The 14,666-nt window shown below is 43.4% G+C and overlaps 1 protein-coding gene across 2 annotated transcripts in view; it reads right to left on the reverse strand.

Moving 5' to 3' along the window:
* Positions 1-4,608: 4,608 nt before the first annotated feature.
* The window catches only part of LOC308128128 (NACHT, LRR and PYD domains-containing protein 3-like), a 43,103-nt gene continuing 33,045 nt past the window's right edge, over positions 4,609-14,666 (reverse strand). Inside the window, exons 13-14 of one of the 2 annotated variants that reach the window (XM_080493774.1) lie at positions 6,256-6,433; positions 4,609-5,335 (exon numbers count right to left, since the gene is read on the reverse strand). In XM_080493774.1, the coding sequence (XP_080349900.1) occupies positions 5,321-5,335; positions 6,256-6,433 (193 nt within the window). In that variant the 3' untranslated portion in view covers positions 4,609-5,320. Of the gene's footprint in view, positions 5,336-6,255; positions 6,434-10,809; positions 11,102-14,666 lie in introns of those variants that run through there. The other variant, XM_080493775.1, reaches the window with a different exon arrangement.

A 14,666-nucleotide genomic window follows, 5' to 3' on the forward strand; every position in this document is an offset into this window, starting at 1 on the left:
AGTACGGTGCGCCTTTTGGTCGTGAAAATACGGTAGTGAAATATCTCCTAAACTGTTCTGACTCCAACCATGAAATCCTCACTAACAGACAACACTTCCATAAATCCTCACCTCCAGCAAGCAGCCACACACCACAATCCAAACTGTCCTGAGGTCTGTACTACGAACCCTGATCAACACATCCAGGATCTCTCTGTTTCCTGGTTCACTGATCCAGACAAACGTGATCCTGATAATCGTTACTACCAAGCAGGTTATCAACTCGACAACTGACCAATCACACGCGGAGAAATCCTGCAGCGCAGTTTACATATTACTGAAGGATCAATTATTCTCTGAGAAAATAAAGAATTAATTTAATTATTCATTTTCTCAGAGAATAACTGTCATGTGTTTCTCTAACACAACAAAGCAACTCGAGAGCAGCTGGGATGTTCATATATGTTATATATGTTGGTATATCTACTTCTAGTTCACTACACATGGCACAGAAATAAAGGAATCCATCCCAGACCTGCTCAGCTGTATTATGGCTCTTATATTGGTAGAATCATTACACATTACAGTCTAGCTGGAATCATTACACTCCTATGATAATAATCTTTGTGTCTCCATTTTGTCTCTTGCTGCCGACTTGTATCATCTCCATAATAGAGGACAGATAATGCAATGTTTTATTTTTAAGTTCAGAGGCTTTTTTTGTGATTTTCATCAAACCCCCATCCACCTTGAATGAGAAGTTTTTTTTTGTTTTTTTTTCACAGCACACTATTCCTGAATGTTAATATGTATGTTAGCTAATGTGTACTGTGTGAAGATGTTTCAATAAAGAATTGGTAGAAGTGAAAAAGTATCAGAAAATAATAGTAACAGTGACAAAGTATCAATAACCTACCAACCTACACTCGGTAGAGCACAGATCTTCACCAAAGCCACATTTGTTTACGGAACCGAGTTAGCATGATATCCATTAGCTCATCGCAATGCTAACTAGGTAGACCAGGTCGCTACAACACTGAGCAGGCAGCATTTCCATGGCTACAGACACTGATCTCCTTTGATCTCCTTTGATCTCCATGAGGTGTCTCTCTCATCTGCTGAATTGAAGAAAGCCTAACTAAAGTCACTCAGTTCTCACCTTAAGTTTCCATATGTTCTGCCCTTAATTTTGTAGCAATGTTCTGCCCTTAATTTTGTAGTCGTATAGGTGCTTTGTGTAGGCTTAGTCTTGGTCTATTTAGGGAAGTCTTTTATTTTGAAGGTCATTTTTGGGCATGTGACAGGAAGTCTGCCATCTTGTTTAGTTCTCTGGAAGCCACATGTGGGAAAGTTCCTCCACTGCGATCAGCATTTTCGTTTAAGCCATTGACACCACCGTCTGTAAGTTTTGATTAATATTTAGGAGCTTGATTTAGATGAAATCTTATTTGTGGGGAATGTTTATTGTAAATGTGGATTTGATTAGCGTAAGATGCTAATGGGATGCTGCCATGGGATATACTAAATTTTTCATGCTAATTATGTGTGTGTTAGCCCTTGCTGTTATTGCCATGTTGATAGTACCTATTTTATTTCTGTTTTACAGTTTTACTCCATGTTGAAACATTTACATGGTTCATCAAAATAAAGTGGAGCTAAGGAAGCTACATCCTGACTTACGTATCTATTCAAGTGGAGTTAGGCATACTGTTGAATTGTGTTGTACACACACAAGTAGAACAGGATACCATATATTTTCTTTTTTACCAGGAAACAGTCCATTTCTCATCTTCAAGCTATACTTTTCATCTGGAATTACCATCCTGGCTTCTGTCCTGGTTTCAATTATAGCACGTCGATCTCGGCCAACATTAGACACTGTGACAGTGACAGCCTGTAATGACACAGCTGATCAATTAGTAGGATTAATAATGGAAACAGAGACAGAAGGCAGAACAGAGAGAGTGTTGATTCTATTTTAATGTAAATGGACTTCAAATGGTAAATTGTAATAGATTGTGGACTATTAAATACTACATTGTGAGATGTGATAAACTGTAGGGCCAGTTGATATTGAACGAACCAAAAAACAAATATGTTATGGAAGAAACATACTTATTTAAAAGCACATAACTGAACCAATATAAAGTCGTATACAACATATATATACATATTTACACGTATATAATAGGGCCTCTGTTATTGATCATATCATTTACACACGTCGAAAAACCTGTTAAATACAGAATCTACCGACTTGGCTCCTTGTAGCACAGAGTCACTATGTGCCAAATACTGTATAGTACTAACCCCCTTTTAGCACCACTGTTTATGAGTTCATCATGAAATGTGTCGGCGTTGCTGTTTGAAAGCTCCTCAAAGTGAATAAAGCCCCGATACTGTTGGTTGAGTCCTTCTGCTTCTTGAAGATGTTGCTGGTTGGTCTGGGAGGAGGATTCTCACACACAAAGTCAAAACCTCTTTTGAAATTTAACACAATGGATCATGGTTGATGACCAAAGGGCTCATCCAGGAATTGAACCCGGGACCGCTCACACCCTAAGCGAGAATCATACCACTAGACCACAAGCAGACATGTTGAAGAAGCTAAAAGACTCCAGTGATTGTCATTAAGCTGCAGGTTTGGAGCATTTCCACACTTCAAGTCAGGGCCGGCTTGGAGTTTGTATCTTCTCCTTGTCCCTCCTGGGTTTTCTCCAGCTGCTCCAGTTTTTCTGAAAACCTCCAAACATATATTTCAGGCTCATTGGTGACATAATTCCTGAATCTCAAAATATCAAAGAAACACATTTTAAACCAAAGTTCAAGTGTTGAAGTTGATTGAGGACAACTTGTGTCTGAAATGGAGGAACCAAGTGTTCTTGTGGGTAATATGGGACTAAGAGCTCTTTAAGATAGGATGGAGCCTGGTTGTTAAGAGCTTTAGAGGTTAAAGAAGGATTTTAAATTCTATTGTAGATTGAACAGGAAGCCAATGAAGAGAAGCTCATATTGTAGTGATGTGATCTCTCCTGCTGGTTCCTGTCAGGACTCTCACTGCAGCTTTTCTATCACTTCAACACTTCAACATTTCAACACTTCTCATTTGGTTCTGCTCGTCATGGAGGAGATACTGAGACTGATGACATCACAGTGATGTCAGAAAGGTGCTCTTGCCATGTTGCCATGGTAACTGTTGCATCATAGAATGAATTCACTCAGCTAAGCACAGCTTTACCTCCTGTCCTTCTGTCTGCCACAGACTGTAAACACATTGTTGGAGATGTTTTTTAAGAGGCTCAGACCAGCTGGTTATTACAGAAGAGTATTAGAGCCTCTCATGAGAACATAAGAGAAGAGTTAGTATTGTTTATTGCATCATCGCCCCTTTTATGTGAACGAGCTCTGATCAGGATGGAACAGCCTGGTTGAATTACTGAGTTGATCACCTGTTTCGTAGTAACGCTTATCAAGGAATGAAAATGTTTGTCAATCCAGATAACGGAGAGAGATCTGGATTGGAGGAGTTGGTGAGGAACCAGAGAGCTGATGGGGGTCAAAGGTCATGCTCAGGGACCCACAGTGCTGAGTGGTCAGCTGTAGGATTCATCACTGTGAACCACTGCCTGAAAAGAGAGCACCGCCCAACGTGGGACTCAAACCCACAACCCTGAGATGAAGATTCTCATGCTCTAGCGACTGAGCTCGTCAGGCAACTTGTTGTGTAGTGATGAAGGACGACTGTAATGTCCTACACAGGAGACCTTCAGGGACCACGGTTGACTGTGGCTATTTGAAGCTCCATCCACTGTTGCTATGGATACAGGAGCAGGAGCAGAACTCTTTCAGAACCATGACATCATCACAAGAGCAGCTGATAGAAGACAGGATGATAAGAATGATAAGAAGATGATAAGAAGTGGAGGAGTTTGTTTTGTCAGACAGAGAAGTGACTCAGGTTTCTGAGTGAGTTCTGTCAGAGCCTCTTCAGCTTGTGTGTCTCATCAGGTCTTTCTGGGCCGTTCACACCTGGTTAACATCTGTTTCAGGTTGTTGGGATTTATGGTTGGTTAATAGCATTGAATTACTGTAAGTAATAGATTACTGAAAGTAATAAATCACTGGAAGTAATTGTATGAAAAATTGAAATTATTAATGTAAGTAAACGGTCATTTACTCATTAATAACTCCCAAAGTAATTGACTAATTACTTAAAAGTTAATAAATTATCAAAAATATTTTATTATTGAAAAATTGTCAATTTGAATAAATTTGTTATTTATCTATTAATAATGAAATAATAAATAATAAATCGGGGCACCACCAGATAAACTGGAAATAGCTAATACCAAATGATCAGTCTCGTTTGTAAAAAGTTTATTTAAGTTAGTTAATATTTCTGTGTAAAAATATAACAATCTTAAATAGATTGGAAGGTGTGAGATCCGAGCACAGACTGTTACAAACCAGTGAATTGTCAACAATAAATACACAATAATCACCAAGAAGCGTTCAATTCAGCAAACAGGCGTTTATTAACAAAATGTAATACATTTTGTTAATAAACGCCTGTTTGCTTAATTGAAATAATTCATAAATAATTCTGAAATCATCTCATAAATCAACACATTCAAGTAGCAAACTACATCTAACACGGAGATCTAATCTATTAAACAGCAATACTATGAACAAAGAGTGCGTGCGTGCGTCTGGCCTGGAGTGATGACTGGAATGGGTGTAATGACCTCAAGTGTCCGCCAGATGGAGGCAGACGTTGGCGGGTCAGTGTGGTGACCATGACAACCACTAGGTGCATGCGGCGGTGGGCAGAGGGAGAGCGCAATGTCCTGATGTGTCCACCAGGTGGACGTCAAGAGGCATTGCAATGACCCACGTGACCACTAGAGGCGTTTGACTCGCTCTTTCTGGGGACACAGTGGACTCTTAGCGACCAGATAAACAAGACGTCTCGGAACGACGCGGTCTCACCTACTCCCGTAAAGACTGGTGGACTTTGTCGGCCCGGTTCTGAGCGCCGGAGTTCTAACGGGACATGCAGTTAGAACTCTGGTGATGGATGTGGATGTGGTTTAGCAGCACCAGATAGCAGTTTGGCTGCTAAATGTGACTGTGTGTGTGTGAGCTTATCTGATCAGATAAGATGAGCGGCGGCGGATTAGTGAAGGAGGGAGAGAGAGAAGGGAGTTAAAAAGTTCTGGGCCGGTCCACGTCAGTTAACACGCGGCTCCTTGTGTCTCCGTACGAAGTCCTGCGTCTGGATGGACGTGAATCCGTCTTGGAGACGGTGTGTCTTCGCAGGTTGGACTTTTATACCGGCGCATCATGGTCCGGCTCCCTGCTGTGCTCACCATGGCCTTGGCCAATCAGAGCGGGGTTGGCTTCAGAGTTTCCGGGGTGTTTTCTACGTCTGTGGATGGAGTTGGTGGATCCCCCTGGTGGTGAGGTGCAGGGATGCAGCTTCTAGGGAGGGGCTGCCGTGGACCCCCTGATCGGGGTCACGTGACAAATAGTGAATTTTTCCAGTGGCGAGGAGGAGGAAGAGGAGAAGGAGGAGGAGGAGGAGGAGCAGGAAGAAGAGGAGGAGGAGGAGCAGGAGGAGGAGGAGGAAGAGGAATAGGAGGAGGAGGAGCAGGCCCGAGGAGGAGGAAGAGGAAGAGGAGGAGAAGGAGGAAGAGGAAGAGGAAGAGGAGGAGGTGGTGAAGGAGGTGGAGGAGGAAGAGGAAGAGGAAAAGGAAGAGAAAGAGGAAGAGGAGGAGGAGGTTCAGTCCACACAGTGACGGTTCTGCATCACATCCAGAGGAACCCTGGTTCGATGCTGGACTCTCACAGCTCTTCACACTGCACCACTGACACTCAGCTGATCTTCTAGTGGTTCCTCTGCCACTCACTGCTGGATGAAGCTCTGCTCTCCTCATGGATCTTCAGGACACACAGCGTCCTCTCTGCTCTCACCACCTGCAGAGAGATGAGAGAGATGAGAGGTGATGAGGAGAGTCTCTGTGGAGCAGCCAGGACTTCAGTCCTGTCCACAGCAGCAGCTCAGAGCTCATGAAGGACCACCACTGTCAGACCAACACAACAAGCCTGAGGCTCCTCTGATTGGCTGACTGTGTCCTCTGCTGTCCAATCCTGAAGCTGCTCAGCGTTCTCCTCTCACAGCCTCACTGAGCAGTCAAACTCTGGATCTTTGTTCTCACACTAACTGTGTTTAGTAGAAACCTGCTGGAAGCAGCATGGACTCACTCCAACATCTACTGACCTGAGAGTCTGCAGGCTGCAGTCTGGACTCTGCTGAAGATCAACCAGCTGCTGCACATCTGGACCCTGAAGGTTGTTCAAACGCAGGTCGAGCTCCTTCAGGTGGGAGGGGTTGGACTTCAGAGCTGAGGCCACAGAAGAACAGCTGATCTCTGACAACCTGCAGCCCCTCAACCTGAATAAAGAGAGAAAGCAGCAGAATGAATGAGGAGAACCAATCAGATGTGTTGGTGGAGAAATGAGCAGCTCCACATTACTGTGTCCTGATCAATGAGCTGTTCTGTTGTTGTGGATCTTCATCACACTCATCCTCCACATGTCAGCACAACATTGCCACTCCTCCTCATGTCCACACACATCAGTAACAAGCTGCTGAGCTCAGTCCATCTCTCACTGCAGGATCAGAGTCTCACATCACAGCTGCTCACAAACATTTCTCCTTCTACAACAGTAACAGACAGTCAACTGACCCCAGAGTCTCCAGACTACAGAGTGGACTCTCCAGAAAACCACACAGCTGCTCAACTCCTGAATCCTGCAGCTCGTTCTCACTCAGGTTCAGATGTTTCAGATGTTTCAGGAGGGAGGGGTTGGATTTCAGAGCTGAGGCCACAGAAGAACAGCTGATCTCTGACAAACTGCAGAACTCCAACCTGAATAAAGAGAGAAAGAAGTGAGATTAGAGGACAAAGTTTGATGTTGAAGTCATTGAGACTGAAGAAGGTTCAGACTGGAAGAGTTTAGAAATGTAAAGTCCAAACAGCTGAAGCCACCAGGAGGAGAAGAGTCTCATCAACATGCTGATCACTAACATGCTGCAGAGCTCAGTCCATCTCTGTCCTCCAACATCTGGATCACACACACACACACACACACACACACACACACACACACACACACACACACACACACACACACACACACACACACACACACACACACACACACACACACACACACACACACACACACACACACACACACACACACACACACACACACACACACACACGCACACACACACACACACACACACACACAGTTCTTCAGATACAGTAGAACCTCTGAGGACCAGGTCAGAGCTCCACCCTGTACTGGACACGTCACTGTGGACGGACACATATTTACCTGTTAACACACCTTAATGAGGACAACCTGCCTGACGAGGACAACAGACAGGTTCTCCTGCTAAATCTCAAGCTGAGCGACACTGAAAGGACCAGAATACTTGGTCTGGAGCTGATTATTGTAATATTCAGACATTGTGGTGTCAGGAGGTTAGTTTGAGAGGTGAATTCTGGCCGCCTCCCTGCAGCCCAGTGCTGCTCTGTGGAGCTGCTCTCCTTTAGTTTCACTTTCCCTTTCCAGCAGAGAACATGAGGCCCAAACTGACCAGAGGCTCTAATCTGGTCCCACCAAGCAAGGAGCTTATAGAGGATTTACACAACTTTCTTTTTCACATTTCTTTGTATTTTGCACCACAATGTTTCATTAAAATTGACTTTATGTTGAGATTGTTGTCATTTTCAGTACAAACTGTTTGATCTTGTAAAAATATAGATAATTTCATTACATCCACTGTGACAACAACAAAGAAAAACTTTGAAGTGTAAATTTAAAGGTTATTATAGTAATATTGTACCAGTCTGGTCCACTCAGGATGAAACTGGACTGTATGTGGTCCCTGAAGTACATTAAATCTGATTTAATAATTATCTTGTATACATCTTATATACATGAATATATGGATATATATTGTATACATCTTTTTACTGGTTCAATTGTGTGTTTTTAAATAACCAGAACATATTAAGTGTTTGGTTTGTTCAATATCAACTGGTCCTACTATTTGAAATGTTTTTGTTTTTTATCCCATTAATCTATTAATCTAAAAATAATCACTGATTAATCGATTATTATAATAATAGTTAGTTGCAGCCCCAGTTGATGGAGAATTCTCCACTGCAGCACCTTGCTTCTTCTACCAAGCTTTGAAATGTGGAGCTCCACACGGCTCTGCCACAGTCACAGGACTAAAGCCCAGAGAAGAAGTCTCAGTTTCTCATGGAGATCCTCAGTGTGGATCATCTCATATCAGCCTGATGTCTGACCTTTAGTGTCAACACAACTTTCACTGCACACAAACTCAAACATGGAGTCTGACCTCAGAGTCTCCAGACTACAGAGTGGACTCTCCAGAAAACCACACAGCTGCTCAACTCCTGAATCCTGCAGCTGGTTCCCACTCAGGTCCAGATGTTTCAGATGTTTCAGGAGGGAGGGGTTGGACTTCAGAGCTGAGGCCACAGAAGAACAGTTGATCTCTGACAACCTGCAGCCCCTCAACCTGAATAAAGAGAGAAAGAAGTGAGATTAGAGGACAAAGTTTGATGTTGAAGTCATTGAGACTGAAGAAGGTTCAGACTGGAAGAGTTTAGAAATGTAAAGTCCAAACAGCTGAAGCCACCAGGAGGAGAAGAGTCTCATCAACATGCTGATCACTAACATGCTGCAGAGCTCAGTCCATCTCTGTCCTCCAACATCTGGATCACAACACACACACACACACACACACACACACACACACAAAGTCTTTTATTCTGAACTCCAAACCCTTCAACATTTGTTTCCTGAATATTTTATAACTTTGGTGTAAATCTGTGTGGAGCTGTTGGTAAAATAAAGGGTTAAACATAGAAATATACAACATAGAACCTAGATCAATGTGTGAATCTGGTGACATTTTCATATTTCATTTTCATTGGTTCCTGTTGCTGTCTGTTGTTGTGATTGGTTTTTAACTGAAGAAAAGGGGGCAGGGCTAATGCTGTGCACCTGCAGACCACAGAGACATAGTCTGAGTATTAACAGTGAAACAATAGATCAGTTCTATTGTAGATGGACTTTATCACCCTGGAAGTCAGAGCAAGAGGCAGAAGAGTTGATTTGGACTTTTGATAAGTTTCACTGGAAGATTGTTGAATTAGGAGACGAAAGGACGTCTGAAGTCTCTGGTAGCACGAGGAGGACGCATGCTGAGGGACGACTGCACCTGAACGTCTCACCTGGACCTCATTTATTCTTCTTTTCTCCTTTTGACCTCCTGAGGATTTATGTTTTCTCTTCAGGACCTCCATACTAACCTGTGTGTGTGTGTGTGTGTGTGTGTGTGTGTGTGTGTGTGTGTGTGTGTGGACCATTGACTGTAAGTAATGTAAATTGAAGTGATTGTTGTTGCCTTGTGGAGAAAAGGTGGAGGTTAGTAGAAAGGTCAAATGTTTAAGTTATTGAGTTTTTTCATTATTTGAGGTGTTTGTTTGGTTGTTTAGTTTGGTATAAAGTTCTTTCTAAAAATAGTTGTTGAACTCCATAGTTCATTTAAAAAAGCCTTTAATTTGTAGTGTGTGTTTTACTGTAAATAAATATGTGTTTGCTCTATAAACAAAAACCTATTTGTCTGGGTCTGGTCCTTTAAGTAACTGTGTGAATATTTCTCATGGGTTTATAATAAGAAGGCTCATTTGAGTGTCGCCCCCTACTGGTAAACCTTGGTGGTCTCTACCTGCTAAGGAAGCCGACCACCCCAGCCTTTAAGTCAAAGCTCCTCTAATTCAATTCAGAGCAATAATACTTTAGAGAGCTGGGCTGCTCCAGGAGCTGAAATGAGCAGCTGATCATATTTAGAAGAGACTGATCAGACTGATCCTTGTTGTCCAGCTCTTCTTCTTAAGAAGGTTGGAGCCCCGAGGAAGTGAAAGAAGAAGGAGCTTCTTATTGTCACTGATGTGATCTTTGGTCTTTTGGAGCTGAATTGATGTGACAGCAAACAGAAGCAGTGTCCAGTGGGAGGACAAGTCAACAGCCAAGGTTACTGGACATCAAGCCAACAAGTCCAGAGTTTGAGAGTGAGGGAGAGTTTGGAGCTCCAGCTGGGAGATCAGTGACACTTCATCCAGGAGAGATCAGCCTGCTTTGAAAGCTGAAGCTCAACATGGAGCGTGTCAGAGGTTGACGGAGAATTCTCCACTGCAGCACCTTGCTTCTTCTACCAAGCTTTGAAATGTGGAGCTCCACACGGCTCTGCCACAGTCACAGGACTAAAGCCCAGAGAAGAAGTCTCAGTTTCTCATGGAGATCCTCAGTGTGGATCATCTCATATCAGCCTGATGTCTGACCTTTAGTGTCAACACAACTTTCACTGCACACAAACTCAAACATGGAGTCTGACCTCAGAGTCTCCAGACTACAGAGTGGACTCTCCAGAAAACCACACAGCTGCTCAGCTCCTGAATCCTGCAGCTGGTTCCAACCCAGGTCCAGATGTTTCAGATGTTTCAGGAGGGAGGGGTTGGACTTCAGAGCTGAGGCCACAGAAGAACAGCTGATCTCTGACAAACTGCAGCTCCTCAACCTGAATAAAGAGAGAAAGAAGTGAGATTAGAGGACAAAGTTTGATGTTGAAGTCATTGAGACTGAAGAAGGTTCAGACTGGAAGAGTTTAGAAATGTAAAGTCCAAACAGCTGAAGCCACCAGGAGGAGAAGAGTCTCATCAACATGCTGATCACTAACATGCTGCAGAGCTCAGTCCATCTCTGTCCTCCAACATCTGGATCCTCCTAAACTCCTCTCAGTGGTTGGACTTCAACACATTCTAACTTCAGACAGTGAACTGACCTCAGAGTCTCCAGGTTACAGTTTGGACTCTCCAGTCCAGCACACAGAACCTTCACTGATGAATCCTTCAGCTGGTTCCTACTCAGGTCCAGATGTTTGAGATGGGAGGAGTCAGACTTCAGAGCCGAGGAGATCACTTCACAGTCGGAGAGTTGACATGAAGAAAGGCTGTAATGAGACACAGAGAGGACAGGACGTTGTTATGAGGACTTTGTTGGAGCTCAGAGCTTCAGATCGTCTTCTCTGGGTTTGACTTTGGCTTCATGTGGACGTGAAGGAGAGGACATGGAGGTCCACATGTTTTGTTCATGTCTTCAGTTCCAGATGTTGAAGTGAAGCTGTGGAGTGGAGCTGGACGTCCTGCTACTTCTTTCTATTCATTACAGAGTGTTTGGTTGGAGAGACGGGGACAGTGGAGACAATCATTCTTCTGAGAGACACAATTCATTCATTCATTCATGGTTTAGTTTGTGAGAACTGTGGGAGCAGAGACATTGTCCTGGAGTTTGTTCAATCTTCTTTGGTTCTAGTTTTGTACTTCACTTTGATTTGAGTCTTTTTGTCAGGAAATTGTCCAGTTTGGAAAGACAAAGGTTCCAGATGTGAGTCAGTAGTTTGGAGATAAACTCAATCACCCTCTTTACTGGTTTCATCTCCATTTAGTCTCAATCTGAAGATTTGGTTTTACATTTGATAATAATTTCTATGATTTCTTCCTTACTAATGAAATGTCTCTGGGTCTTTCTCTTTACACTCTTTAATAGATTCCATGTGTCTTTAATAGGATTCTTCTTGTTTTCATATATTTCACTGTATTTATTTTTATTATGTTTATTTTCTAAATGATCCCAGTAGCAGTTAACCTAATGTCATATTTCACATATGTATTAGCCACTTATTTACTTTGTGAATAACATGAATTTAGGTGTTTGCTATTCCACGTTAAAAAAAAAAGTATAGTTTTTTTTTAGAAAGGTAAAAGGTTTAGGTTAGGGGTTCTCAATAGGCGGCCCGCGGGCTGCCTGCGGCCCACAGGAGCCACTGGTCTGGCCGGCGCCGGCCGATGAGCAGCACATCAAGGTGGAATAAAGAGGGATTTGTGGGGTAAATGTGCTGCTCTAACTAGTTTAGACCTCATCCCACACCGTAGTCGGAGCCGGCGTCTGTGTGTGTCTGACGTCATTACGTCAACGCTGCTCTGCTCGGACGTCCACGGATTTCAATTTCATGACCCGCGGAGTAAAGTCAAGTTTAAACAAAGAAACAACCTGAGCTGCAGCGTGAAAAAGCTTCAGTTGATCTGTTACTCAACTGGTTAGTTTATATTACCGACCCATACTAGCTTCAGTTGATCTGTGACTGAACAGGTCAGTTTATATTACCGACCCATACTTGACCTGCAGCAGACCGGAGCTGTGTGACGTTGAGAATCGTAGTTTTCTTTCATTAATCTGTCAGGAATGTGGAGAACCAGGAGGATTTGTTCTATTCAGGTGTGTATTTTGCTGTGAGAGACGTGTCCAGCTGCCAGGACACACTGAGCACCAGAGGACATGAGAATCACCGTCTCAGGTGAGTCTGGTGGAGACGCCAGGTAAGTCAGGTCAGCAACTGAGTTTATAAACATCTGACTCCACCCCCCCATGACTCCACCCCCCCAGTTCTTCTCCCAGCAGCTACTGAACAGTGGACACACTCCAGAGCGCTCAGCATTCAGAGAAACTCCATGGAGTTGATCAGAGAGGAGGATGCTGCAGGGAGCGAATGCTGTCACTCTGTAGAACACATCAACACACATGACTACTAATCCACACGCTCAGTTACTAACTTCACCAGTACAGGTGGTTCTTGACAAAAGATGTTCCAGGACTATGAGGAACGTCAGGCCCATTCCAGAACCACCTTCAGATGCAGTAGGTCACATTAAGAATGTCAGGAATGTGGCAGGAATGATGGGAATGATCTTAGTAACTGTCTGATAATACTGCGACTAGAAGAGTGGAGGATTGGGTGGAGGATTGAGTGGAGGATTGGGTGGAGGATTGAGTGGAGGAGTGTTCTTCACCTCTGATCTCTGACTTAAAGAAACAGAATGAGAAACAGACTTTCTGATGCAACAAACATCAGAGGAATTTCCTCATCCCATCACTTTTCTCACTGATTGGTCAGTCAATTCATTCATTTGGTTTATTTGGCTTCTAACTGGTGTATTAGAACACAAAATACAACAATAGTACTAATAAGTTCATTTATATAGCAGTTTTTATACTTCGAATGCAACAGAGAACATTTAAAAACAATAAATTAATGAAATGAGAAGAGAAAGAAAAGCAGCAGTGAAACAACAATTATGGAATTTAAAAAGTAAGAAAGTGTAAATCTCTCCTGTGTTTCTGTCTCAGTGTGTAAATAATTACATTGTTGGTTTTACTCTTCTTTTTTTCAAGAGTACTTTTTATATGTGACCCTCAACATAAGTTTAGAAAAGCCCAGTTTAAATTATTACTCCAACCACCTTGAGTACTATTACTCACAATGATAATGATAATACCAACAACAATAATAGAAATGAAAGCTGCAGGCAGCGTTGGTCAGGACCTCGCCCCCCGGCCCGTCGGGGTCGGCCCAATCACAGCCTCCGGCCCTTTAAGTGTTCTTCACCTGGAAACCACACAGGTTCCTCCCCAGGTGTCCCTGACCTGGAACCTGGTCTTATCTCACAAAGAGCATGCCATCTGCTGCTCCTGCTCCTGCCCCTCCTGCTGCTCCTGCTCATGCTCCTGCTCCTGGTCCTGGTATTGCTCCTGCTCTTCCTCCTCCTCCTCCTCCTCCTCCTCCAGTGCTATAAGAACCTTTAAATTCAGTGTCTGTAATGAAATTCTCTATATTTTTCCATCAGTTCCTGAAAATGAAGTCAGTTTAACTGAAACTTCTGGTGAAAATCCACTGAAACGTCAAAACAAAGTGTATAAATCCTTTAAAGCTCCTGGCTTGGTGGGACCAGATTGGACCTCTTGGTGGGTTCTGGTCCACGGGCCTTATGTTCTCTGCTGTTATGTGAAAGTCAAACTTAAGGACTCGTGACGTCAAACTCGTCCTCCACCCTGTGCTGGAGGCTCCGCCCCTCTGCAGGGATCTTTGGGATCATTATGTTACATTACTACATGGAAGTGAAGCCAGAGTGTTTTATGAAGTAATCATGGAACCTGATTGGAACTAACTTCACTTCCAGGTCTTGTATGGCGTTCTGACCGCAGGCTGAGGTCTGCATGAGGCAGCAGGGGGCGCTCCGCTATGAGACGCATCATTAATAGAACTTCTTTCTAATGAAGCCAGACTTTAGCTTCATCAGTAACGACTAAACAAACCACATACTACTGGAAAGGAAAGCTTGGATTTGGAGCCATAAAATGATCCTTTTAACGGCTTCATGTGAAAGAAAAGTAGAATCAGAGTGTTTCTGTAGGTTGTCATTGTCCCTCATCACGGTGTGTTAACAGTTAAATATGTGTCCGTGCACAGTGACGTGTCTGCTCAGTACAGGGTGGAGCTCTTACCGCTCCACACCTCACAGGTTCTACTGGAGTCACAAGAAGTTGGAGGAGCATGGAGCGGTGACGTCAGCGTGAACAGAGCCGCTCGGAGGGGCCTGGAGGCTACAATGATGTCATTCAGCCGCACGGAGCCAAACAGAGCTCGCTGACGCGTCAAGAATAAAACAGGCTTCAAGAAT

The sequence above is a fragment of the Lipophrys pholis genome (assembly GCF_963383615.2).
Source record: "Lipophrys pholis genome assembly, contig: SCAFFOLD_25, whole genome shotgun sequence".
Taxonomy (NCBI): Eukaryota; Metazoa; Chordata; class Actinopteri; order Blenniiformes; family Blenniidae; genus Lipophrys; species Lipophrys pholis.